Genomic DNA, 26,849 nt, shown 5'->3' with positions numbered 1-26,849 from the left:
TCTTGGCACACACTATATAATGACTCTTAATACAGAATTGACCTGCTTTAGCTCCCTAGTTAGCAGTTGTGTAAGCACCAGTGCCTTTCTGCAAAAATGGTCAATGTATACCTGTCACTTTTTGTTCTGTATGTACATTAATTTCTTCAACGTTCTATGTAAGCAATAGACTTATTCCAAAATCTTTATCCTGAGGACAATGTAATTGTAATTAATCTATAGAGGACGATTCTCTCAAAACTCAAAATATCCAAGGTTACCTACCTCCAAAGAGTCTTTGTTTAGAACAACTCCTCTTTTCTCTTCTAAACGTTGTTGGCAATTGCTGCCCTAGGCCTGGCCTAAGGTCACCCAGACATCGTCATCCTTAAGTAGGATCTCTAAATCTTGCCACGGGCCCTCTTTGCTGAGCACAAAGGCATTGAATCATAACCCAATGCTCTGACCTCAGAAGGATATGTGTGTGGGAAGAGATACTATAGAGGCTATGCTGGGTAGGCACCTTCTAATACTAATGACTTAAAATATAAAATGACATAACCAGGAGATTCCCTAGCTCACATATAAGAATGAGATTGCTTCTGTTTTTGTACTGTCATAGTATCCCAGATACTATGTTTGAAGAAGAATATATGTTTTAAATGGCTGGTTAAGACCGTGTGTGTTTCTATTCCAGTCTTTGGTTGGAATGTTCAGATAACAGACCACCCGGAATCTGATAACAATGTTATCAAAGCACCTTAACCGGGTTAAAAAAAGAAACAAAAACCTGAAAAGTATTTAAATGCATTGTATAAAAATGTCAGGAATTCCAAAAAAAAATTTGTAGGATACTGTTTGAGATTTACTGAAGGTGTTTTATTACGGTACTAAGTACGACTTCCACATTATCCACTTTATATATATAGAATGATAGTGAGATATTTAATAGTATATTTATGTATCTATTTCTAGATTTTCAATAGAAATAATGTTCTTTATTTATTTATTTAGTTTTACATGACTGTTCCTTCTAGTGAACTTTATCAACCTGTCCATGGTTTAGAGGGATGACTAACGCAATTCCTACTGGTGTTTCCTGCACTGACTGTCAGCTGTCTTGATCTTACAGGCCGAGATCCAGGGTATAACCCACAGGCGGAAGTTCTCCCACCCCTGGATGAAAAGACACATCCTGTGTGGACACACTCTAAGTCGCACATTATGAACAGACTTAGTACAACATTTATGAAGCTACTCCCAGCCAGTATATTCCTGAATTGCTAGTCACCCTTTGTCCATTCTATGAGTCAGTCCACGGTTTTATTGTAGTATATTTGTTTTGGATACCAGACCCCAGATTGCCTGCCAAACCTTTTGGCTAGTGTTAGTATGAGTTTGTCTTGAACTTCAGCAACTTACCTTGGTACGGAAGTCCCTGCGGCCACAGAGTACCCAGGGGCTCATCCTCTAGGAAAAAAGAGTGAAGAGCGAGGTCTAGTGTGAAGCTGCATCTCTCCATGCTGAGGAGCTACATTTCGACTACCCATTTGCTTGCCCTTCCGCACTTCAATCGTTTAACAGGTTGAAACGCTAAACAATTAAGTGTACCATTTGTTTAGTGACACAACAAAAGTGTGTCTACTGGAGTTAATGCCACAAACACACACACACACACAGAGACATGCAAACTATAACCTGTTTATCGCAAACAAGCACAAACATAATCCCAAAGCTGTGTATTTATCAAAACACAAACACACGTAAATAAATACAAAAAAAATCCGTGGCAAAAACAACATGACATGAGTAAGAGAATTAGGCCACATGACAGGGTTGGAGGGAATTTGCTGTGATGTTTTTTCTTCTGCTCTCTGCATGCGTTTAATCACACTGAGTTGAAAGGGAGGAGAAGGCAAACAATGTTTCAAATAATTGTCCGCATTTGTAAGAGCACACCCCAGGTGTTTGGTAAATAGGGGATTTTTGCAATTCAGAATATGGATCCCCTGCTAAATAAACTTTAGATGGGGAGGGGAGGAAGGAACAGCAGGGGGTCTGTGTTGCTGCCTAATCTAAAACTAGCCATATAAAGACTATGTAAATGCTAGTTCTGTTTATTTTAAATGCTTTAAATGCAGTTTTGCATATTTCAAGAAGATGTGATAATTTAATTTCTCTTTCTGGAAGAAGGGTCTATGCGTTGATAAGAAGATCTTGTGATATCGTCTACTGAACAGATTGTAGCTCTGGCTGTGGAATGTTCACAGTGGCAGACATTGGGCCTACCCTGGTGAATAAAAATTCCTGTCTCCTTGATCCTCAATAGGAATGACATACTTCACATGCCAGTCTGTATGTGTAGAAAAGATAAAAAGCCAGCGAGAAAAAAAGAATATATATATATATAAATATATATATATATAAATAAATATATTTATTTATTTTTATTTTCTTTTTTTGTTTTACCTGGAAATTCTACATTTTTCTACTTTATCGTTTACATTGCTATATATATATATATATATATATATATATATATATATATATAAACCTGCTTTGCTGCTAAGCCTTCTTTACAATCCAAAGTCCTGTTTTAATTATAAATGATGTCTTTATCTTTTCACGGCTTTTGGCACAAAAAAAAGCACACTGGCAAAATATAATGTTTCTGCTTTGCTGAGTTTAATGAATTGATTCTGTGAACATGCACAGTCTCTTGCGTCATTATTATCTATTGATTTATATCAATCATACTCTGCAGCGCTATGTTTAATCACAGGGCTAATTTACTGCTAATTACAGTGAGCCCCTACTTTGTGGCAGCAAAAATGCCTTTTACATCTTCCCCTTGCAGGGGGATTCCTTTTCTTTACATACCATAGTGATGTCTCGCTTAGGAATTCATGTGCGCCACCTTTAAATATTTTCAAGTAACTTAATTTTTTTTTTCATATAAATGTTTTAACTCCACAACCTGGAAGGGTGGAAATCAATGGTGTGGAAGTTGCGTTTTTCGTTGAGAGACAGACGGCCTTGAGACCCATACAGCCGTTGGAATAACCGTTGACTGTTTATTTCTGCAAATCCTGTGAAACAGGCAGCAGGTGCGGAATGGAATGTACTGCCGATTGCATCTGCTTTGTGCTTTCTGTAACCACTTTTTTAAACATTATCATTTATCAGGACTTCACAGTACACGAGTCCTCCAGAAAGATTGTATTTTAAACACATCCTAACTTTTTAAATGACTAAAGTGGCTGGGTGGACACAGACTATTTATGCGACATAAAGTGGCTGGGTGGACACAGACTATTTATGCGACATAAACTAAACTACTAATCATAGTTCATGCAAGCAGTGAAATCAGGAGAACAAGGAGGAACAAAGGGAATTGGGATGCAGGCAGGGACTGTCACTCCTAAGGAGATATGCAATATACTGTCATGCTAAAATAAGTGAACATTTCTAGAGCTTGGAAATCATTGAAAACAACTTACACCATAGAAAAACCCACCCATTATTACAGACTTTTGTGATACCTCTTTGCAACTTCAGAGACTCTTGTGTTTAAATGTCATCTTAAACCAAACAGAAAGGTCTTGTAGGATACCTATCCTTCACAATGTATGTCCTGTTCAGTGAATACAAGGCATGGACCTTTTTAAAGATATTGTTCAGGTGTCAGCAAAAATGTTCCTAACAGAGTCCAGGGCACTACTGGATCCTGTGGATACATAAGGGTCAGACGCCTATGAAAAGTTTGTTTTATTACCTAAGATAATAGTAGCAGATGGTACAATACAGAATGTATTCTGTGATATGCATATAATGTATGAAAATGAAATTACATGTGCACATCTTCTTCAATTCTTTCTCTATATTACGTAAAATTCAGTTGGCGATGCTGTCCTCTGAACATTACACCTCCTTTAACTCGACCTAGTTTGGAGCGTTAGTAGTTAACTAATTCAAAGTAGCTTACTGTGGTTATTGTGTATGAAATGCCTTGATCACCATTTTTGTCACAAAAACAGTCAGTCATGTCTTATTACATGACTTCATGCTGCGTTACATCTGTCTGACAAGGTTGTTGAAGAATACAATGGTAGACAATGGTGAAATGATAGCGCAGTACAGGTCCCAAGGGTTGCAGCCCTCTTCTCCTGTTCCTGATGACCTAGTGAATGGGGGCAGGTTGGAGATCTGTGCATCTAATGGAATATACATTTTCTGCACATTTTTGATGGTACTGAGGTAAGATATGACTTCATTTCCCATCATCTTTACCCTCCAAAAAGATTAAGCCACATCAGCAGTTTAGGACATACTATATGTCCTAGAATAAGGGGATATCAGGGGACAACCTACAATGTTCAACTTAAACACCATGTTTGGACCTCCCCAGCCTACGAGAGACCGTTATAAAACAGAGGTTTACAGGGAAAAAAACGAAACTATTTCCTTTGGAAAACAGTCTTTTATGGCACTGCTTGCTCATTAGGAGCACTACCTGGAGTGCTTGGATATCTACAGGAGGCATGAGAGGAGGAGGTTTACTTAAGCATTAATCTTTTCGTTAAGAACAATACGACAGTTTTACCTGATTAGGCAGAAAGAAAGCTATAAAATTAGGTCTTAAGGAAAGCAATGTAATCACCAGACACTTTGTTATTCCTATTGTGTGCAAATGTTTTCTTAGCACAATGGAAGGTAACCCAAATTACCCCATTAATTAGGCCGCAATATCTTTAACGATTCTCAATGAATAAGTCAATATTTCTGTGGTTGTAGAATTGGCCATATGAAGCAGCTATAACAGTTAAATATGTCGTATAATTAATTACCTTGTATGCATATTATTGTAAAAGTCTATCTTTGTTTATTTGTTCCTGGTTTTTTTTGCTGTCAGAGTGTTAAGTAGAAATGAGGATGTGAAGAACGTGGCTCTGATGCAAAGTTTGAAAAGTGGTCTTATCACTGTAAAAAAAATTGGAATGGTCCAATCAGCAGGAACATTCCATTGGTTGTTATGGGATAAGAGCACTTGTCTCAAGAATCCCATTTTATACATAACTTCAAAGTGTTTACACATATGTCTGTCCATATAATGATGGAATGTTTCTGGCACCATGTGAACGGCTATGGTGCAGCGTTCATGAGGATAGGATTGAAGATTTGAAGCATACCTTCCACAAAAAAAAGCTTAAGAAAAAATAAGTGAATTGTACTTTTTTTAATGGTTCGGAAACTTCTTAAAATTATTTTATTAATAGTATTTAATATTTACCAACATGCACCTCATGCCCTAATGTCTCTGTAGGCACATGTCTGAATCTGAGTTTCTGTGAATGCCAAAAATGAGTCTGTGAGTCAAAAATAATGAAGCCGTTTCCACTTTCCAAAGCCAGAGTCTTACAGTAACATTTAAACTAATGTCAAGTGATATGAGGAAAATGTGGCCTTGAACAGTTAGGAAACGGAAAAAGAACAAACAGTAAAAGGAAGGGTTAGTAAATATGCAAAAATGACTGTTATTCCCTGAGGAAATGCTGACACTATTTCCTCTTCAGAAAATAAATTTCACAGGTTATTACACGTACTAAGTTCTTGTGTCCACTGCACATCATTCCTGTGGGTACATTGAATGACACACAGTGGGTGGATTAATGACTGGGACAAAAAAGGACAATTACCCCCTGGTGCCTTGATGAGAGGCGTCCAGTTTGGCCCCCCTGTTGGTTAACAGTCAAGCCAGGCAGAGTTCCTACACACATAAGTAAAAAAAGGATTTGGTTCTCCTGGTTTAATTCATCAACGACTAATTCTTCATAATCGAACCACTCCAAATCTAATTCTGTAGTAAAGGAATCATCAACTGAATAGTTCCATCACTTTACCAAACTATTGGAAACTCTTGAATTGTACAACAGCAAGCATTCTTATATTTAAGGCACCCTTCATCCACTGGACGCCCACCTTAAGATTCTTCTGATGATAACGTATCCTATCTATAGTATTTATAACATAATTTAACGGTAGAACAAACACCCTAAACAATGTTAGTGTATCATACAAACGACACGTGCCTGTCACTATGAATAATACCACGCATACTGTACATGAATAAACACACCTAAGGATTAAATTATGCAACCTTCTGATAATGAGATGATTGGGTTATTTTTGTTAATGCCTAATTACAAGATGAGTTTTGTTTGCTGTAGTGCTAATGTCCATTTCAAGGATTGTTGTGTAGTGACTTGCAGCCACGTACTGTTCTAATAACAGTCATTGTGGAAACCTCTCAGACGGTAAAGACATTCTGAATTAAACAGGGATCTCCACTGTGGTGAACCAGTGATGAACCAGTGAGAAAAGCACCAACTGGCGTGCTCTGGGAGCATAATATGAATGAGTTATCTCCAGACTATATGACTCTATCCAATTAGCTCTGAGACCATGAGATTGTTGTTAAACCCTGAGACTCAAGAGTTCCCATGTATGAACATAAACATCTTGGATATTTAGGACAGCCATTCATATATGGTCTCTCATCCTGTGATAAGAACTACTGTATCTGTCTTGTCTCATGTTTTGTTTAGATAGGACCACTGTCCTATTCCTAAACATCATCTGCCTAGGAATAACCCTTACGAAAAATTACTGCAGTTTTTCTGAAGTAATACTGCAGTTTTTTGGACATGAAAAAACTGCAATACTGCAGTTTTACTGCAGTTTTACTGCATTTGTACTTCAAAGTACTGCAGTTTTACTGCAGTTATTTTTGTACGGAAGTACAAATGCAATAAAGCTACAGTACAATGAAGTACAACTGTAGGTTTGCAATATAAAAAAAAGTGCGGTAAATGTGCAGTAATACTGCAGTACAGTGAAGTACAAATGCAGTAAAACTGCAGTAAATATGCAGTAATACTGCAGTAAAAGTGCAGTATTGCAGTTTTTTCATGTCCAAAAAACTGCAGTATTACTTCAGAAAAACTGCAGTAATTTTTTCGTAAGGGAATTCCATTTGGTCATACAGACTGTCCTCCTGTACAGTAATACAATAATAATAATCCAGAGCAGGGACGTACCTTAAGGGTTGTATATGGCACTGGTGTCTTTCTGTGAAATCTAACCATAAATATATTGCACGCGCATTGAATTAAAGATATGTTTGCCAGACCAACACATCTTGAGATGAAAGTTCTGTGGCTGGCAATACAATGCTAGTACAACAAAGTACAAAACAAAGAATTGCTGAACGCATACTCCTAAATGTGAACAAAATTCCTCTTTTTCCCAAAAAGACGATTATTAATGCATGCAGAGAGGCCATGCATGATTTATCGGTGGCAAAGGTTAGGCTCTTAACAAGTATTTCTAGAACTAGAGAATTTGATGAATGAAAGCCAAACAATGATCAAAAATGTATATTATGGCTGTAAAGTAAGGTAGCATTAGATTTTTTAATTCAGGGAATATGTCTACTGTTGCTAAATCTGAGCAAAAGCTAAGTCTTATCTCCTTGTCTCACTCCAATACAGTTGTATCTGCATTTCAAGACAAAGGAGATAGGGGTATGAACCTGGTGTTTGAGATTTCCTTATTCTTTTGATTTCTTCCTAATGGGAGGCCCACCAGACAAACTTGGTATGATTTACGCCACCACGAGCCTTTCCAAAATGAATGGTGGCTCCACAGCTAGTTTGGAAGTTGCTACTTTTCTCAGAAATAAGTGTGTAATTGAGTGTAATTGAGTAGCAACCAGTTAGATGAGTACTCCTAAACCACATGTGTCCTTCTTGGGAGTGGGGACAAGGAAAGAAGGCTACAGCACTTTTAAACCGCATTCGCATAATACCCTGTCACTCAGTGTATTGTTTTTAAATCAAACATATTAACATATGTACTGTTATACTTAGCTTGCCACCTTAAATCAGAATTACTGGCCACTGACAATATCTACACTCAGTCATTTATAAGCGTTGTGCTGTTTACATTAGATCGCAAGCTTCGGAGACTACTTAGGTCTCTTCTGAAGGCGCATTATACATCTATAACAAATGCAATCTATGAAGCCTTAAATATTTTAATTAACTGAAGCATCCTCGGTATTTTGCCACCACAAAGAGGGACAGGGGTCTATATAACCAATACAAATACACCTATAGGTTTTCTACCCAAAAAATAAACTGAATCAAAGAAAACCGAATTGAATTACCTTTTATTCTAAGTACTACAATATTTGTATTAATGTGTTCCACAATCTATGCTTATTATATATAATTAAAAACTGAGTAATACAATGTTTGCTTTCTTTCTCTATGTGTGTGTCTGTATATGTATATCTATCTATATATATATATATATATATATATATATATATATATATATATATATATATACATACATACATACACACAGTAGTACAGAAATCAGGCATAGTAGTTAGATGTCAGATACTGGAAACTTTGCTAAACATAATATGAATAATGCCTGTCTTGTTGCAGAAACTCAGTTTTATTGCAACCTTCAGACATTGATTTTACTTCCTGTTTTAAGTGCCCATGCTAGATTGCAAGCTCTTCTGATCAAACCAAAAATCTGGACAGCAATCCCTTTCCTATTGGCTTGATCTCTTCAGGTTTGGGAGCAGGTTTGGGGCATCATATCCCATCAGTAATCGGGAAACTTCTGCTTTTATGTCTAAATGTTTTTTTTTATTTAATAGAATGAATGTAATTGCCCTAAAACAAACCAGTTTCAGCAGACAAAAGTGTGTCCTGTGGGTGGAGATATTTGACTAATGCTGATCCTGAGCATTGGATAAGGGAAGTTCTCAGCCCCTCCTCTCATTCTGTGCACGGTCTGTATTATAGTAGCCCAGGGTTTTACTGTCAGCTCCCATTCCAGAGTTAACTTGGATCTCTGCTCTAAGGATCTAAGCATCGAGGCTGCTTGTGCATTCCTAGTATCGATCGCATTCTTGGATTATTTACCCCGATCTACACCGAGGATCACGGCACCCACTCCTGAGCAGGTAACGAACCTATTACTATTATTATTATTATTACTATTATTATAGCACATAGCAGCAATCGGCAGTCATTGTGGATCACTAGTGCATGCTATGTACAGAAGCTTGCAATGTAAGATCTTATAATGCATTTATTTATTTATTTATTGTTATATAGCCCCATAAACCCACCTTTCAGAAAAGCACTAGAAACTTGCCCGGGCAAAATCTAACTCACTTTCCCCACTCCACCCCTTCCCCTGACTTCTTTTAGGCAGTGAAAGGGTCACATTCCATGTATTTTTTTTCTCTCTCTCTCTCAATTGCTTATCCCAAGGGAATGGAGCATTGAGAGGTTGGGGTTTCATTTCAACCCAAAACAGACTTTTTGCTTTTCCTTTTGTTAATGAAGACACTGAGGCACTATTTGTTAAAGGGACCTGAGGTTGCATTGAGTAGAAGTGTGTGGCTTTTAATAGACAGGCTGAATTAATCAATGGACATAAAATGGGGGTCATTTTTAATACAAAAAAAAATATTATTTAACCTGTTAAAAGACTAGTTAGGGGAGAGAATACCACTACCCTGGCAGAAAAGGGGTTAACTATCAAACACCCCCCCCATTGACCCTGGCCAATTAGCCACTGTGCATACCTTACATACAGAGATAAGTGAGGGCTTATCTTCCTTGTGGCCAAAGTACTTGTGCCTCTGTAGCAGTTTAATGTGGGCTCATATTGTGCTTTATCTAGTATTTACTTTGTATTAAGATACTGCCTGGGCTTCATAAGAGATGTTCCAATTGATTATTTAAGTGTTATAGCTAATCTATATAATCATTTGTGTGCCACCAACATATGCTGTGGCCATGGATTATTCATGTGTATCATATGTACAGAACACGCATAGTCTGCCTGATTGCAGCCTTGGATATCGTGACTCAAACATGACAAGTATATGGCAAATTGATTGCCGTTCGATCACAGGCAGCATGTCTTGTAATACATACAAACACACACAACATTGTGTCTTGTGTGACATCACCACTGGATATTTTGGCAGCAAATGCTCAATTCAGCGTCTACCTTTTTATGTAATTGGGTTTACTGTCCAGAAAAAGTTTTTAAGAGAGCACTTGTTACTCCCAGGGGTAGGCAAAGTGTCTCTACCCCGACACCAGTGTCCACGAGACAGCTTGTGGAAGTCATTGTTGGTTATTGTATGTTATTTTCACACTCAGAGTTTAATAAACAAACAAAGTGTGACCTTATGGAGGACATGCCCATGCAGATGTTCTCTATGACCCTGGGAGGCTGACCGCAAGTGGCACTTGTATATAGCACTGCCTATCAGCACAGGTGTACGCATGTTTTATATTTATAATAAGAAAAAGTGGAAAGCAAATGTCAGTTGAGTCTCGCTATCTATTACCTTTGTACTTTGAGCTCTGCCTTCTGTGTTACACTCATCAGCTGCAGAATTTGTGACTCACTTCTAGTTATGTCCATTCCACAGAGTAGAAGTTAACAAATTTCATACCTACTAAACTAGTAACAGCGATTTTTACGTCCATCGCTCGTTTTTTCCAGAAATATATTGATTGTGGTCTGGGTGATTTGTATTGGTTTGGTTTTTATATATAATAGCTTACATGGAAGATTTCCCTTTAGAAAAAGGAATTTCCCCAGCAATGTAAAACAAAGACAGGGGTGTCACGTGTAAATGACAGGAATGCAAAGCAATCAGATAGGGCTCCAAAGGAATTCCCGTTTTGTAATTTTTACAGCAAGTTGGTATCTCAAAATAACTTTGTGTCTTTATACAAGAAGTAATTTGCAAGTTTGCCATGGGACATTGTGGAACCAGAGAAGCTAGTCATCATAAAGGTTCTTAGACTTGCCAAGATGTTTATTCTATTTTATAGGCTCTGCAATATATTGTATGTGTAATATTTCCACTTTCATTGATTATTTTTATGAGGAAAAAAATGCTATTTTTGGCACAGAAGGGGTCTGTGGGCTAAATATCTCAACTTCCTCAGCCATAGGGTGGGTGATACTGCCAACCAGCCCGAGACGGATTGTCAAATCATCCTTATACTTACGGATCACAAAAGTGTGTTGCCATTTCAGTTATGGCACCTTTGTCTTTCAAAACGTTTAAAGGCAGGTAATCCAGGCGAATTCCATTTCGATGACATGCATTCTTCTGTAGCACTGTTTGGAAGTGTACACCAAACATACAGTTTTTTAACAAAGCAGTCCTTTTACTTATTGTGTAATACAGTACACATTACTCGAGATGTTTGCATAGCAGGTAATATATGTTCTTTTCCTCAATTTGATCTTCTTACATTCCAAGTGAGGCTCTGCTAACACATTTTGCTGGGATTTGATTAGCTTTGTGGTAAATATGGAAACGGCTTCTGACTGATATATTGGGTGAGTCATGTTGCCTTCTTCCTGCACAGTCATGACAGGTAGGGAGTTTGCTTTGAATGGATTAGCTGCTTACCCTAGGGATCTGGAACGCCAAACGGTCGTAGTAGAGAACGACCCTTTCGTATACAGCTTTACCCAAGTGCAGCTCAAATCATATGTTACATTTACACATCGCCAGCTGATTCCGCAGTTCTGTTACAAGAGAGTCAATAGAATATTTTAACATCACAAACCATGACAGACTGGTACAAAAGGAGAAGAAGGCCCTGCTCTTGTAAGGTTACAATCAAGTCGGTGGTTGAGGGGGAAGTGAAGCAGTAGGAGAAGACTGCTTGGATGGGGATGAGTTGTTCCAGTCTGGATGATCTGTAGAGGTTGTTGGTCATTCAGATGGCTTCATTAGGATGCTGGCTGACAATGTTCGAGAGAAAGTTTGTATGCCTCTCGAAAAAGGTGGGCTTTTAGAGAGCTTTTGAAAGTTGTGTATGAGCCATCTAGAATTAATTCAGTCTTTGCTTAATGAATTTGGGTAACCCATTGCATGTTTTGTATAGGTATTTACCATCGTTCAAGCAAGCATTGTGCTATGGAGCATACGCAATTCTCATCAATACTTTTTACAACAAGCTTTTGAATGAAACAATGAGCGGGCTGAATGGCAGGATATTTTATGAAGAAATTAGATAGCACAGAGCAGGATATTGTACTGTTCTTTGGTTTCAGGGTGTGAGGTTGCATTCCTGGGACTGATTAGATTAGGATTTGGCAGATGAAGTCAATTTTACCTGCTTCAGTTAACCACATGAACCCCAGACACACCTGTATGATATTTATCTTTACGGAAGCAACTATTTAAAACTAATCGTGGAATTCTTTAAGCAAAAATTTGTTTTCTAGCTACGGGAAATGTTACATTTGGGAACAGTTTTATAGTTGCTAATTATGTGTTGAGAGAAACATCTGTTTCTGAATGTCATGAGTACAAATAACATTGTAGAAAGGATAATACCCTTTCTACTTTTATGAGGTAAAAAGCATTGTTAACATGTTATGTACCATGGTACACTGTTAACTAGTTAGATGCCTCGTGGAGCATTGTTCAGTCCCCGATATCATTGCTGTAATAGTCAGCTGTGTTTGTCAGAGAAGGAAGGGTGCGTTGTAAACTGAACAAGAACTCATTGTGTGTACATTCTTTTGACAAAAGCCTCTCCTTAGGGCAGCCATACCTCACATTTTACTGTAGGGCTGCTAAGTATCCATATAATCATACTTTTCCTAAACAGGCTATAAGGTCACAATACCTATAGTTCATAGCTGATCACTGAAATGGTCGTAAAACTAAATGGACGCTTGCCAAGAGCACTGCTTTTTAAGTGAAGGCAGTGAGGGTGGCTTAAGTGTATACCCTGTCGCCTTCCTTAATGCAATCGTTACAAACCTGTGTGCAGTCATGTAAGGAACATAAGTAGGCAACATTACATATATAATACAAAGGCCATGGCAGATTTATTTGGAAACACGTGTAGGTTTAAGTCCAAGAGAAATGAGACACGTGTGGTAAGGCTTGGTCCGTTTATATTTTGAATAGAGTGCCAACTAATGAGTTGTTACATGGTGCACAGCTATCATTATCGTGTGAGTGATAATAATGAACGCCAATTGGCCGTGGCTTCCTCGTTTTGAAGCGTGTAATTACAAAATCAATCAGTTTGTTGAAACTGTGAAATGGGAAATAACACTGTGATATGGTAAATGTTCAAGGTGTCAGTTCTAATTGTCATTAAGCTGAGAAAGGAAATGCATGCGAAGGCACAGAAGGCAATTGTTTGGAAGTCTAGTCTTGGGGGGTTAGGTGTACTAAAGAGGAAGCAAGGTTTTCAGTGTTCTGAAATTAGTATTATAGTCCGTGTTTTGTGTGAATGAGGATGTGATCGTAAGGAGGTTCCACGCTGATAGAACTTGCCAAAAAACAACTAATCTCTGATGACTGACGCGCATAGAGGGTAATGGTGATATGGAAATGGGTTTCCATTATGGAGATAATTACTATTGATCCACACAGGAATTATGATTCTAATGTGCTGGTCTTTTAAAACAACTTCAAGTGCTGGCTGGCGCTAGAGTCGCTCTAAAATAATAATTAGATTTTACAACCACATCTCTTGTCATTCCTCATCGCCTATTTTCCCATTTAACTGGCTTACACTGTGATTCCTTAAATGGGTATAACAGAATAGATTTGCACGCAGGAAATTATTTTATGTAATATTCCAAAAATCTTGAGGGCAGTAAAAGGTCATAGTAGGGAAATGCTAACATAAAGTTGACAGGGCAGGCCTTCCATCTCTAACATTGTGTGATAAAGTATCCGTGTCCCTCATATATCTATACTGTACATATCGACAATTGGTTGTAATCTTATTTTGTTAAGTTATAACTCTCTAATAATGGAGACTTCTTCCTTTTTACTTTAGGTCAGAGTGTTTCTACTCTTTCTGCAAAACATTGTGCGCAAGATGAGAGTAGGAGTTCCACTCCTAGTATGCAGAAAACCATCACACTGAACGGTCTGGGTCTGAAAATGTCTGTCTGCAGTGAGTTTGTGGAACATATCTGGAAACCTGGATCCTGTAAAAATTGCTTTCACCCTCGAAGTGACCACCAAAAACCTCAGGCCCCTGCTGATGGGAAAGCAGGCGACGTGGCTGTGCATAACCTTAGTGGGATTAGAATCAAGTCTGAGAACACCCAGCATGATGATGACGTTGTAATTGCTGCCCTGTATTCAAAGCCCACCATAGCAGTAAAACCAACCATGATTACCTCAGATGCTGCTGAGGTGTGGACAGAAATGAACAGCACTGAGACCCTCACTCAGGTAGGTGATTTTTGGTACACAATTAGCTCCTTATTTAAATTGTCTATCAGTATAGAAGTTGGTTACTTTTCATGTTTAGGTCACCGGACCTTTGTCTTAAGGTGTTGAGCTAATACTCTTGTGTCTCAAGCTTATGACGTCTAAACCAGTGTCTGTCGTAAGACAACACATTCAAAGGTTCAGTCTTTGCAAACAAATCCCCACATAAAGAATCAACATTTATGAAACTAATGTATGCCTAAGAAATAAGAGAGGACCTGTTTTAGTATTTAATGTTTTAGATTTTTGTGTGTTTTATATAATGCATTTTGGTTCACTTTCTTAACTGTACATCTCTGGAACAGAAATAAAGCATTACAATAAGAGAAAAAGATGGAATCACAATATAGTGTGGGTTACTTTTGAAGAATTCTACATTTTAATTGTAAACTTGTATTGATAGAAAATAGATATTTCTTTTTTCCCTTATTTTTAGAAGATCAATGGGAATGATCTTGAATAATTTAAATAACTATAGAAATCGAGTGGACCAATTACCAGGAGCATTTATTTGGTTTCCAAACTCTGCACCGTAATCATATTTTATTAATAAACCTCATATATCATACATGTAGCACACTCACTCATGAGTTGACTGATTTTCATTTTAGTTCTACATACACATAGGTCAGATAGCCTCACATTTCTAACATAATTGACTATGTAATTTCATTGTAATATAGCTTATACATGAGTGATATATTCAATTAACTGCATGTGCCAATAGATCTACCGTATACCACACATGTTAACCTTTTGTTTCACCTCTTGCACTTTTAGGTTAGTTGGAAATTATCCTCATCAAGCAATTCTGTTCTGAAATCTGGTGATATTTCCAAGGTTATCTTTGAGAATTTCAACAAGCCCTTTGGTCATAATTTCAATTCTGGTGAAAATACAGCCAAATGTATCTTAAATGGGCCCCAGAGCCCTGATAACGTAGGAATAAATGCTGTGAATAATTTGACATATGTGAGTCACTTTGGTGGACAAGCAGACAAGGCAACTTTTATTAAAGAAAAGTTACCCTTGGCTTATGAGGACTCTAATTCTGTGAATAGCTCAGGAAGCCGACCTAATACAGACAGAGCATCTCCTCATGGAACTTTAGTTTCGAGAGATAATACAGGGTATCCATGCTCTCCCAAGTCAGAATCTGAATCCAGCAAGAACCTACATTTCAGTAAAATTAAAGTATCTGTTCACTCTGAGTCAGATACCTTGTCAGACGCTTTGTCATATATTAGTGTTAAAGATATCCCAGTTGCATCACCTACAAATGTGGGTTCCCACACTTCAGAGTTTCATTCATCTAAAGAATACAGGCCTAATCTGACAAAGCACTCTCAACAATTGACACACACAAAGTCACTACTGCAATGCCAAGCTGAAGGAAACCAAAGTGAGCCTATTTATGCAGAAAGCACTAAGAGAAAAGGTGTTTCAGGCAGAGTAATTACAAGGACTGAAGGGCACACTGAGAAAAACATTGTGAGACAAGAAAACAATGCCGTGGAGGAAACACTTCAGCTGGTGAACAGTGACAGAATGTACCAAGAGTCTATGACACAAGTTTCAGCTAAAATAACTGTCATGGCTGCCCACACAGAAGAAGATAACAGAACAATTTACCTAAGCAGTCCAGACTCAGCAGTTGGGGTTCAGTGGACATGTACCAGTCCGTCTTCAAGCATAGAAAGTGCGACTCTGTCCCCAACTTTCCTTTGGGGAGAAGGAAGCCAAGGAAAACTAGATATTAAATCCGAAGTAAACAAAACTTACAAAACTCATGTATCATCCAAAATCCAAGGTAATTCCAGTCTGGTTGCAACACCCAAGATTACCAAAACTAGTGAGTGTACCACTAAAATAATTTCCTCACCAACTCGTACTGCTGGGATCCTGCCATCTGTTTCCCATAAGAAAGAATCATTGGATGCCCATGACAGATGTTTGCCACCTGGTGACCGAAGAAGGTTCTATCAGGCCATGAGGAGTAAGCAGAACAGGATTGATGAGGAGGAAGAGGAAGAAATGTCGAACTCCCAGCACTCGAGGGCAACTGTTGTAGGCAATGGACCACTTGTTAAGTCCAGCACTGTTGTTTTCACTCACGAAGAAAGAACCAGAGCGAAGGAGAAGGAGTCTAGAAAAGGAATTAGTAAATCTTCATCATGCCCAGTTGAGCTTTCCAAAGTTGATAATGATACCGAGGAAGGCATTCAACCACCACCTCCCCCACCAAAGAAGCAATTGAGGTAAGTGCCAATTAAATTAATTACTGCTGTACATCAGTCTAGATAACTATTTTGTCTGGATTGACCCACTTGATGGCAAATTTTAGAAGATTTTGCTTGTTGTGCTAATGGACTATGAGAAGTAATGAATGCTTATAATACATTATTTATTTAAACTTACATTTGAAAACAAAACGGCACAAGCTGATCAAGGCTTGTCTAAGCATGTTTTACATGTATACTTATACATTCATTTGATCTGTAACTGGCATGCTAGTCATTTCTTTAACCACCCTTACAGGTTATATTATAAACCTTTTATACGAGTGAAACACATACATATATACCAAATCATACAGGATGGTTTTTTGTTTGTTTATTTTGGGGGGATTTGCGTAGTTATCTTAGTATTACCACTTTTTTTTAGTATTTCACAGGCGATTTAATAAACGTGTAATCCAGGGCCAATACTAATTATGTATGTACCACACATTCCACACTCTTCGTAATACCACTGGAACTTAAGTAATTCATTCAAAATAGATACTGTTTTGACATGTGGAATTGAATTGACATGGTCTTAGTGTGGTCATCTGAGAAGACCCTTCAGAAGCTCCAGAGTGCTATATTAACTTTCCACAATGGGCTTCTTAACCCTCTTCTGGTAATTCTATTACAAATGCAAAGGTCATTTCATCTTAATGATCTGTGTGACTTTAGTCTGATAGCAATTATCATCACCCTCTTCCAAGCAATCATCACAGCATTCCTTGAAGGCATTGTGCAGCAAGATGACATTCCCAAACAACACACCATACTACAAGTGTATAGCTTGATAGCTCCTGTCACTGACCTGTGTCAAGATGAATGGGATAATTGACTCAGGACACACAAAAGGTTGTCTGTCTCTTCCCTTCTCCCATCTCTGACAGATGGACATATTTGTCAAGATATGTACACACATAATAAAATCATTTAGGTTCTTCTTACTCTTATTCCAATAGTATATATTCAAATCAAAATGTTTTGTTTTCCTGGGGAATATTTAATGGAATACCTATTATGGTCTGAAAGCTATTCTAGCCAGTACTTGGCTTACAAGGGTTAATTTTAAACATAAATCAGTAGTTGTGCGTACAATTAATAATTTGTAGTGTATGACAACATTTTAACGTGCCATAATTATAAATATTCAGTTATATTAGGGCTTTGTTGAGACTGTAGAAGATCTCGACGTTTAGCTATGGTTGGCTGCCATGGCAACAGAATAATTGTTATGCACTTCAGCTGTCATTTCCCAAACTTTGAGTGTACAAGGGATGTCAAACACAAGAACTATTTAAGTTCAAGGGTCCGGCCTGTACTTTTTAAACAAGGTGACTTCAAAGCCTTAAATGGCTTTGTTTTATATTTCTCAGTGAGCAGCTCTGTGTTACTAGGGGGGGTTGAGCTATGCTAAGAATTTGTTGTGTCCCGCCATCCAACAATTGATTTACACAATGACCTGCTGCCTTCTGTGCGGACTCTATCTCTCTGCTACCCGTTCCCACAACTTCCAATCGCAAAAATCATGGCATATGGCCTAGCCACATTCCATTCTGTAGTCCTGGGCCCTCCAGCATTGACTTTAATTCGGTGACAGAGCTCTAGCTCATAAAAGACATTGTCTGTACAGTCCAAAACTCAAGCTGCACAGATTAATGAGTAGACAAGAAAAAAGAGCATTAACACAAACGAGAGCAGGCAAATTCACCAGCTTTTTTTCCCTTTCTTGGCCTTCATTTCTTTGCACAAAATGTAAATACGCCAGAGAGAGGAGAGGTTAATGATTGTTAACGCTCCAAGGAGAACAAACATTCACCACCACCACAATGTCTTCTTTCAGTAACTTTCTTGCTAATTATGCCAGGACTAGGCTGTTTTTCCACATATTTCGGAGAGATTCTAGCTTTTATCTTTTATGTTTTGTACCTGCTCCAACTATAATCACCCAGAAGTATGAGTGTTGTTAGCCAAGTACACTGTAAGTTGGTGCCGGATTTGCAAAACACATGAAAGGCTTCTTCTTTTTGTTCATTTTCCTCTCAAAGTAGCACTCCTCTAACAATAAGCTTCAGTAGCAGAGTACTGATTGAATTACTGTTTTTTCAGGGGACGTGTTCTAGGTACTTTAATTTTCTTCATAGCCCACATGTCTATGTCTAGCTATGTATCCTTTTATATTCACTTGATTCTTACCACTTTTCTAACACATTGGGTGTCTCTTTCTGCATGAAAGCATTTTTGATGTTGGAAGAAGAACCTATTTTACTACTGCCTGAATTGACAGCAGGACATAAAACCAGACGTCTGTGTTTTTAGCATCTGGTTTGGGTTTTGCCCAGGTCTCTTGTTTGATATTATCGGGACTTTCAAGGGCACCAAGCTAGAAGGGTTCTCGCCAAATTCTAACATGCAGGTGAAGAGAAGATAGTATGATAACAGGTGATCTATTACTAGAGATTACACCACAGAGCTGCCCTCTACTTAAAATTCATACAACAGATGAAGGCCTGAGTAGCAATGCTATTTTCATAGCTGATGGAGTGAATTCACTATCAAATATTAACATAACATTTTATGTAAAATGTGAAACTCCCATATAAAGTTGCTACAAAAAAAACAGTTTGGTTTTTTATATGTTGTACATTTATGGTGTGTATATATATGTTTAGCAAAACTCATTTTTTATCCTTTTTCTTCTTTCTTAGGAGTCCTCTGAACCCAAACAAGAATAGCTCTGAGTTGGAAAATTTCAACCTTGGCTCAGTAGAGAGCCTTGAAGAGTCATTCAAGGCAACGAATGTCAGCAATTCTAACGTGAACATCAATGTCAGCTTCAGTACCGGGTCTATGGACAGCCTAGATTCCAGAACATGCAGCGAAGGAGGTAATCTTACGAGTATGGTTTTAGAGCACACATATCATGTCTTCTCCTTTAAATGGACAGTCATACCCTTTTTTAATTAAAAATCAAGGAAGCAAACCTATTCCAAATCTCATTTGCTTGTATGCAAATTGTCGCATATTCTGTTAGAAAAATTTTATTTTACTATACATCAGCATTAACTTTTACTAAATAACTTTAATAACTTAATAGTAAAAGAAATAATTCCCCCTTCTTCTAATGCAATAATTTATGTATTGAACATTTTGCTACTGTCTGATCATAGTTTTGTAAACCATTCATTTCTGTGCAATGAGCAGAGTAGACACCATTGATTATTATTATTATTATTTACGCAGTGCTTCTTACAATACATATACTCAAGGGGTGTAACTGGACCAGGACTGACAGACTAAGACAAACCGATCCATTAGGTGGAGATGTCAAGGAGCAGTAGCACTTCTCTTTAAGGTCATTTCAATCCAGTCAAGTGTCCTTTTAGGAAATGCACATCTGCTAAGTCTTGGCCGAAGCTTTTGCAACATCTGCACCCTTAGCAAATTAGGTGCTGGGTATAAAGTAGAGCAGCCAGATCACTCTGTGAAACACGCTACCACTCCCAGTCTCTATTTATAATCACAAACCTAGGAATGCTTTTTTTTACACTCCCTTCCCAGATACGCAAACACTTCATAACTGCTCTGTTGGCAAAAGGTTGCTTCAGTGGGTCCAGGGGTTATCAAGCAGTTAAGGTTTACTCTGGCTCTTTTTATTACAGAGCAATTGTGTGGTTTATTTTATTTATATATTTATTTTTTTACATCATTGTAATGTTAACAAGAACGGTCAAGGTTATACTATAAATAGTTTGGAGGGGTTGATGGAATTCAGAAGTGAGCAGGGCTACACTGGCAATTTGGCACACGGTGGGCCATTGTCATTTGTATCTACCCCTCACCATTGCACCTGCAATAGAAAGCTTTGTGTGGCCAGCTGTGACAATGCTATAAAATTGTCGATAAACATAGAAATTGAGCTCTGATACATAGTTCTGTCGCTCATTATCATTAATTTCTAATTTGTCTTTCAAGCATTCTCTTTACCTCGCCAAGATACTTTAATTTAAATGGATTATTGAGATTTGTAGTTGACATGGCTATAGATATATAAAGTGCCAGTGAGCATGTAAATGAATAGATTATTGCAGCTTAGACTGGTTTGTATTTGCTCTTTGGTACGGTAGAGTTATCAGTTTTTTCCCTGGCTGGTAATCACTTGTATGCTGTATAGACAGATGGAACCAACTGACAAACATTTTTGTACTGTGTCAACAAAGACTGGAGACAGAAGTCTTTTCCTAAAATACAGTTTTTCCAGTCTCCTTCCTCAATGACAACAGACAGAAAAGTGGTTCCTTGTTACCAATTGTCATTGCTATATTAGTAATGAAATAGTTACTATAGCCGAAGCAGGACCCCATAAATCACACCAACGTTAAATTTCAATCATTTCTAAATTGAAAATAAACGTACATTATACTGACTAATGCTTCATTACAACAGGATCATTTGAGACACTCTTTTAACCTTCCTGTTTTCTGCAACAATCGTAGAAACACATTATACTTAACACAATGGGCAGTCGTTTAGGAAAAGTGAAGAAAGTGGCTGTTTAGGTTTATGATTTAAAAACCTGGTTAGATCGTCGCGCCATACTGATTTAAACAATAGAAGAAATTCTGTGTTGTGTGTTAATATTAATATTCCATATTTCTTTTTCCCCTAGGTCAATCTCTTGAAGCCATACATTCACCTACTCTATCTTCTGTGGGTGAGAAGAAGCATTTTGGACAAGTGGATCCTGGCGAGGAAGCTCAGAGTGGCTCTCTGAAACCTCCACCATTGCCCGTAAAGAAATCCATAAATAGAGCTTGTTCTGCACCTGACAACTCAGCTTGGGGTCGATCTTTCCCAGGAAGAAACGGTGTTGGTCAAAATATTCCCAGGCTTAACCCTAGTCACTCTGAAGGAAACATGTGTGGAGATGAGACACCACTAGCAGGCTGTCCCTTGAGTCCAGCAGACAAACACATAATGTTTTCTTCTTCTGAATCCTTAGAGAAATGTTGCAAGGGTAGCAGTCACCGAAACGAGGTCAGGAATAGGAACCAAATCAGGGTAAATCAGACTCTCTCTACCTCCCAGCTGAGTGTTTCCAGCCACACATCTTCTGGATCAAGCCTGCAGCTCCACCACCTTCTTAGCAACATAGATAGCAAGGAAGGGATGTATGCCAAGCTTAGCGGGCTTTATGCACAGTCCACACGGCGCTTAATGAACAAATGTGAGGACTACTTCATGCGGGATCAAAGAAAGGAACTTCGCTTTAATGAGAACAACTGGTCACTGTTTAAGCTGACCAGTAACAAACCATGTTGCAATGCAGGAGATGCCATTTATTACTGTGCAACATGTGCCAAAGATCCTCTTAATAACTATGCGGTAAAGGTAAGCAATCTTTTACTTCTATCCTGTTCTTGACAAAAGCTTATTTTTTCAGTTTGAAAATGAGAACGAGGTAGCTGAACAATAACACATCTATTGTCAATAAGTATTTCCTAGTTTGCCCTAAGTGCTTTTGGTGTTTTAGTTGAGATCTTTTCATCTTTTGTGGCTGTGATGCATACCCAAAGAGTTTTTTTTTTTGTTTGTTTGTTTTCTTCTGTAGTGGTCACAGTTGTACTGGTTTTTTTCTACAAAAAAACTGTACATTTTATTATGATTTTAGAAGACAACCAGATAAATCCTTAATATGCCCAAGATAAGTGTTTGCGATACCTGTTTTGGTCTAGTGTAGAAAGAAATGTAGACACAAACGTTTTCAGCACTTAAGTCTCCCTTTGACTCTGGTTATATGTAGAATTTAGTTTTCATGGTGCCACAATATTTTTTTCTGCTTAGGGACACATCACTTACAATTTTATATAAAGTGTATATATTTGTTTAGGATTATTTCCATTTATGAATTTTTTTGCATGCACCGTTTTTTCAGTAGGTGTTATATCTTCCATTAGCAAATAGAGACATTGTAGGTCTGGGCCTTGGAGATCATGGTGTATTTACTCATGTAAGCACACATGCATTTACTAGTGATCTTGTGTATTGTAAAGAGTGGCTGCGTTCCAGGGACACATTTCATTAGCTCTTTCGACAGTTAATGCAATTACTCGCTAACAAAAGTTCACTTACAGATTGTTTACCTTCCCATAAGAACAAGAAGTAAATTAGAATAACAGTAGCACTAGAATCAACTACTTGATAATGGGTTATCCAGTCCACAAAATATGAAAATGGTTTTGTGTGTTTTTTGTTTTTGTTTAAGTCTGGTCGCTCACTGAGATGAACACAGTTTTGTATTTCTGTGTGTGTACTTGAGTGCTTGGGTTTTATATGTAATTCTCTACTGAAAACTAAATCCAACAGCTATAGTGAGTGAACAAATATTTAACAACTTGAGACCTTAAAGTGCCACTTAAATTTGCTTATGCTTACAAGAAAATGCACATTTCATAATATGTTCCTATATTTTCTTTTTTGCAGATGTGTAGAACAGAAGACACAAAAACCTCGTACTGCAGTCTCTCTCTCCCAGTCCACTTTAACATACAACAGGACTGCGGCCATTTTGTAGCCACTGTGCCTTCAAGCATGCTTCACCCGTCGGAAACATCCAAGAGTTGTCCAACTGATGAGAGCGCTCAGACAGTTTCTTCTAGCGAACAGGAGTGCGTGGTGGTTATCACACGAGAAGTTCCATACCGAACCACTGCAGACTTTGTTAGGGGGTCTGTCTCCACACACAAATCCCAGCCCGAGGTTTATGAACGTCATGTTTGCCTTCTTCTACTACAACTCTGCAATGGATTGGAACATTTAAAGGAACACGGTATCATCCATAGAGACCTCTGTTTGGAAAACCTGTTGCTCGTCCACTGTCAGTCCTCCCCTGACAAGATAAAAGACAGAAAATATGTTCCAAGGTTGATTGTAAGCAACTTTTCCAAAGCCAAACAGAGACCTGGATCAGATGACTTTAAGCCCAAAAGAGATAAGACCAGGCTAGCTCCTGAAATAATGGCTGCTTCCCAGTATAAGAAGTTTGATGAGTTTCAGACCGGCATTCTCATTTATGAACTTCTCCATCTATCCAATCCGTTTGAGGACAGCACCAGCCTTCAAGAGCAGGAGTACAGTCAAAAGGATTTGCCTTCTCTTCCAAACCTATCTGTTTACTCTCGGGGACTGCAGCACCTGTCCCACTTACTGCTGGAGGCTGATCCCATTAAGCGCATCCGTATATCTGAAGCCAAGCGTATTCTGCAATGCTTGTTGTGGGGTCCGCGAAAAGATTTAACAGACCAACCCTTCAGTCATGAGGAGGCTCTTCATTGTGCCTTACAAAACTGGATTGACATGAAGAGGTCCCTTCTAATGATGAAGTTTGCTGAGAAGGCTCTAGAGACTGAGCAGAACATTTCACTAGAGGACTGGCTCTGCTGTCAGTACTTAGCATCAGCAGATCCGTGCTACCTGTACAAAACACTGAAACTCATAAAGTTGATATGAACATTATAGCAAGGACATAGAAGAAAGTAAACAGTGAGATCGGAAAGTGTAGCCCTTTTGCATATGACCAGTATTGGATTGTGGAGCGATCCATTCAAGGCTTTGTGAAAGAAAAAGGGTTACCAAGTTCCTTGCAATAGATCTTTGGTGGCCTTATGTATGCTGTTTATTCCTTTTTATTTTAGTCTGAATTTTCTTGGTCAGAGCAGATGTAAAACTGTCTTATGCCCAGGCAACTCCGTTTACAATTTCTATTTAATGCTTTAATTCATATTACTTTGCATGATTTATCTAATATTTATCAGCTTTATATCTACTTGGACCAACGAAATCTGAAAAAGAAAAAGCATTAGTTGTGCCTTACGCATATCGTTTGTGCCTTAAATTGGGCTAATGTAGTCTAGATTTAACCAAAGGTTGACTCACAAAAATGTTTAGCCGTGCATTTCATAGTACTTTGAGTACCAAAAGGAGCTTGCAATTGCAGCACTTTGTACTGCTCACCTCTCTGGCACTCAGTGTTAGTCGTTCAGAAAGCCAAGAGGCGGTAGCCATTTTGATTGCTGTCTGTAGGTGAATTAAAATGGCTTCCACACCTTGTGTCATATGTACATATACAGAATTTAAAGAAGAATAAAAATTATAGACCCTATTATTTGCCCTACATGACATAGAGAACTATAATGGAGAATGACGAAAGCACACTAGTAATTGTTTTCACATGTAATAAAGCATGAACTCATGTATAATAGCTGTACATAGGAATGTGTGTGTATATATATATATATAATATAAAAATTTGTTATTCTCTGTTCTATCTTCTGGACCTAAGAAACATTGCAGTGCAATGATTTGTTGTCCTTTAAGATGATGAAGATTTAAAATTATAAATAATACTGTTTACAAGTTAGTTATACTTTTCAGTCCAGCTGAAGGAGTATTACACCTCCTCCCAGGTCACCTGTATGGTTTCTAGAATGGTTAAGGAGGAGCTGGTTAGCACTTTTAGTTCCTGCCCCTGACAAAGTACAGTTAGGCATGCATTGAACTACCTGTACAGAGTACAGAGATTGCCTATATGTACCTGACTCGGTTAAAGCAGAAAATGAGCCCTGTGCCTTTAAGAGTTTTTTTTTTCTTTCTTTCACCCTAAAGCCCTTTAGCACCCCTTTATCCTCCTCCAATTTCATTAGTTTATTATACCTTTGCATTGATCACCCAAATCTGGCACTCATTGAAGCCAGGGCTTTATGTAGATTCCAGGAACCACGAAAAAGAGCAGATCTGGTTTTTCTAGGAACCAGTGACAAGTTATATATATTGAGTTAATGGATCATAATTTGCTTTCGCTAATCTGACATATACGGGGGATCTTTGCAGGAGTTTAATATACTTTTTTTCACCCTGATCTACATTTTAATTTAGCTTTTCCTGTTTTGTACTTTATATTGAATTTTGAATTCTAAATAAAATCTGTAAAAAAACAATAATTGATACAGTTTTCATTGAGGTTTTTTCATGTAAGCAAAAAAAAATAACAGAAATAAATGGGACCAGCTCTGCAACAGATTATTCCACTAGGGCCAAACAGCAGTTTAGAACAAATAGCTCCTGGTAGTAAATGGGCTTGAATTGTCTCCTTTGGAAATGAATGCCTTATAAAATTCAAACTGTTCGCAAAATGTTCTGCTGTTCATGAGACGACTGGAGTCAGCAGATTTACAATGCTTGATTTCTGTACGCTATGCCATTAACAAAGATTTCCCTTGTAAATGGTAATACCTTTTTGCTGCTTTAACAACTGTTTTATGGCATTGAATGCTTTTAAAAAACAATGGCTAGTTATAATTACCCTCCTGAATTCTATATTTAAAGACTATGGAATGCCTGTTTTTTTCCCTGTGTGATGATTAGTGCTTGTAAAAAAAAAAATTACAAAGTCAAAAGGATCTAGACATATTTGTTCACTGGAAATTGTTAAAAATAATCTAGATTTATTGATGAAACTAAATTCATACAGTAACAATAGAAAAGAAGACAACTACAACCTTTACATAAAATATACAAAAGAAGAATGTTTTTAATTAGTGACCTCTAACTTTGATAGGTTATTTGTAATTATGCCTATCAAAGTTAGAGGTCGCTAATTAAAACATTCACTCTCACACATACATACTCACACTTATCATTTCCACCACACACATATTACATACCAGTGACAAATGGGAAAGAGGGTGTGCTTAATAAAAAGGACTTGGCTAATTACCCAAGCTCAAGGGAGCAGTAGCCATTTTGCGTGCTGACTGTCGGGAAATTAACATAGCTTCCACGTTCATTTCATATATATAATTATAGTACAGAATGCAATGAAGAGAAAATAATTTTTAATCCTAATCCTCACAAGAAACATGATGTAACTGAGATTACAAAATTATGAATACCTCATGACAGCCCAACATATGTTTTCACTGCTCCAGAGTCCGGTGGCAGTGTGCTTCATGCAACTCCAGCCGACACTTGGCATTGTGCATAGTAATCTTCCATTTGTGTGCAGATGGAAACTCATTTCATGGAGCCCCCGATGCACAGTGATTTTGCTTCTAGAGGCAGTTTGTTACTCTAGTGGAGCTACAGCAGAGGACAGGTGATTTTTACGCACTACACACTTCAACACTTGGAAGCATCACTCACTGTGAATT

The 26,849-nt window shown here is 37.9% G+C and overlaps 1 protein-coding gene across 1 annotated transcript; it reads left to right on the top strand.

Annotated features, from left to right (window-relative positions):
• Positions 1-8,930: 8,930 nt before the first annotated feature.
• On the top strand, positions 8,931-25,640 carry PRAG1 (PEAK1 related, kinase-activating pseudokinase 1). Its single transcript, XM_053461696.1, has 6 exons — positions 8,931-9,025; positions 13,920-14,323; positions 15,143-16,620; positions 19,350-19,528; positions 21,311-22,032; positions 23,125-25,640. The coding sequence occupies exons 2-6, from the start codon at positions 13,988-13,990 to the stop codon at positions 24,148-24,150; spliced, it is 3,741 nt and encodes a 1,246-aa protein (XP_053317671.1). The 5' UTR covers positions 8,931-9,025; positions 13,920-13,987; the 3' UTR covers positions 24,151-25,640.
• Positions 25,641-26,849: the final 1,209 nt, after the last annotated feature.

This window comes from Spea bombifrons, chromosome 1 (assembly GCF_027358695.1).
Source record: "Spea bombifrons isolate aSpeBom1 chromosome 1, aSpeBom1.2.pri, whole genome shotgun sequence".
In the NCBI taxonomy this organism is placed as follows: domain Eukaryota; kingdom Metazoa; phylum Chordata; class Amphibia; order Anura; family Pelobatidae; genus Spea; species Spea bombifrons.
The sequence above is the reverse complement of the archived record's forward strand: the minus strand, read 5'-3'. Positions and strand labels throughout refer to the sequence as shown.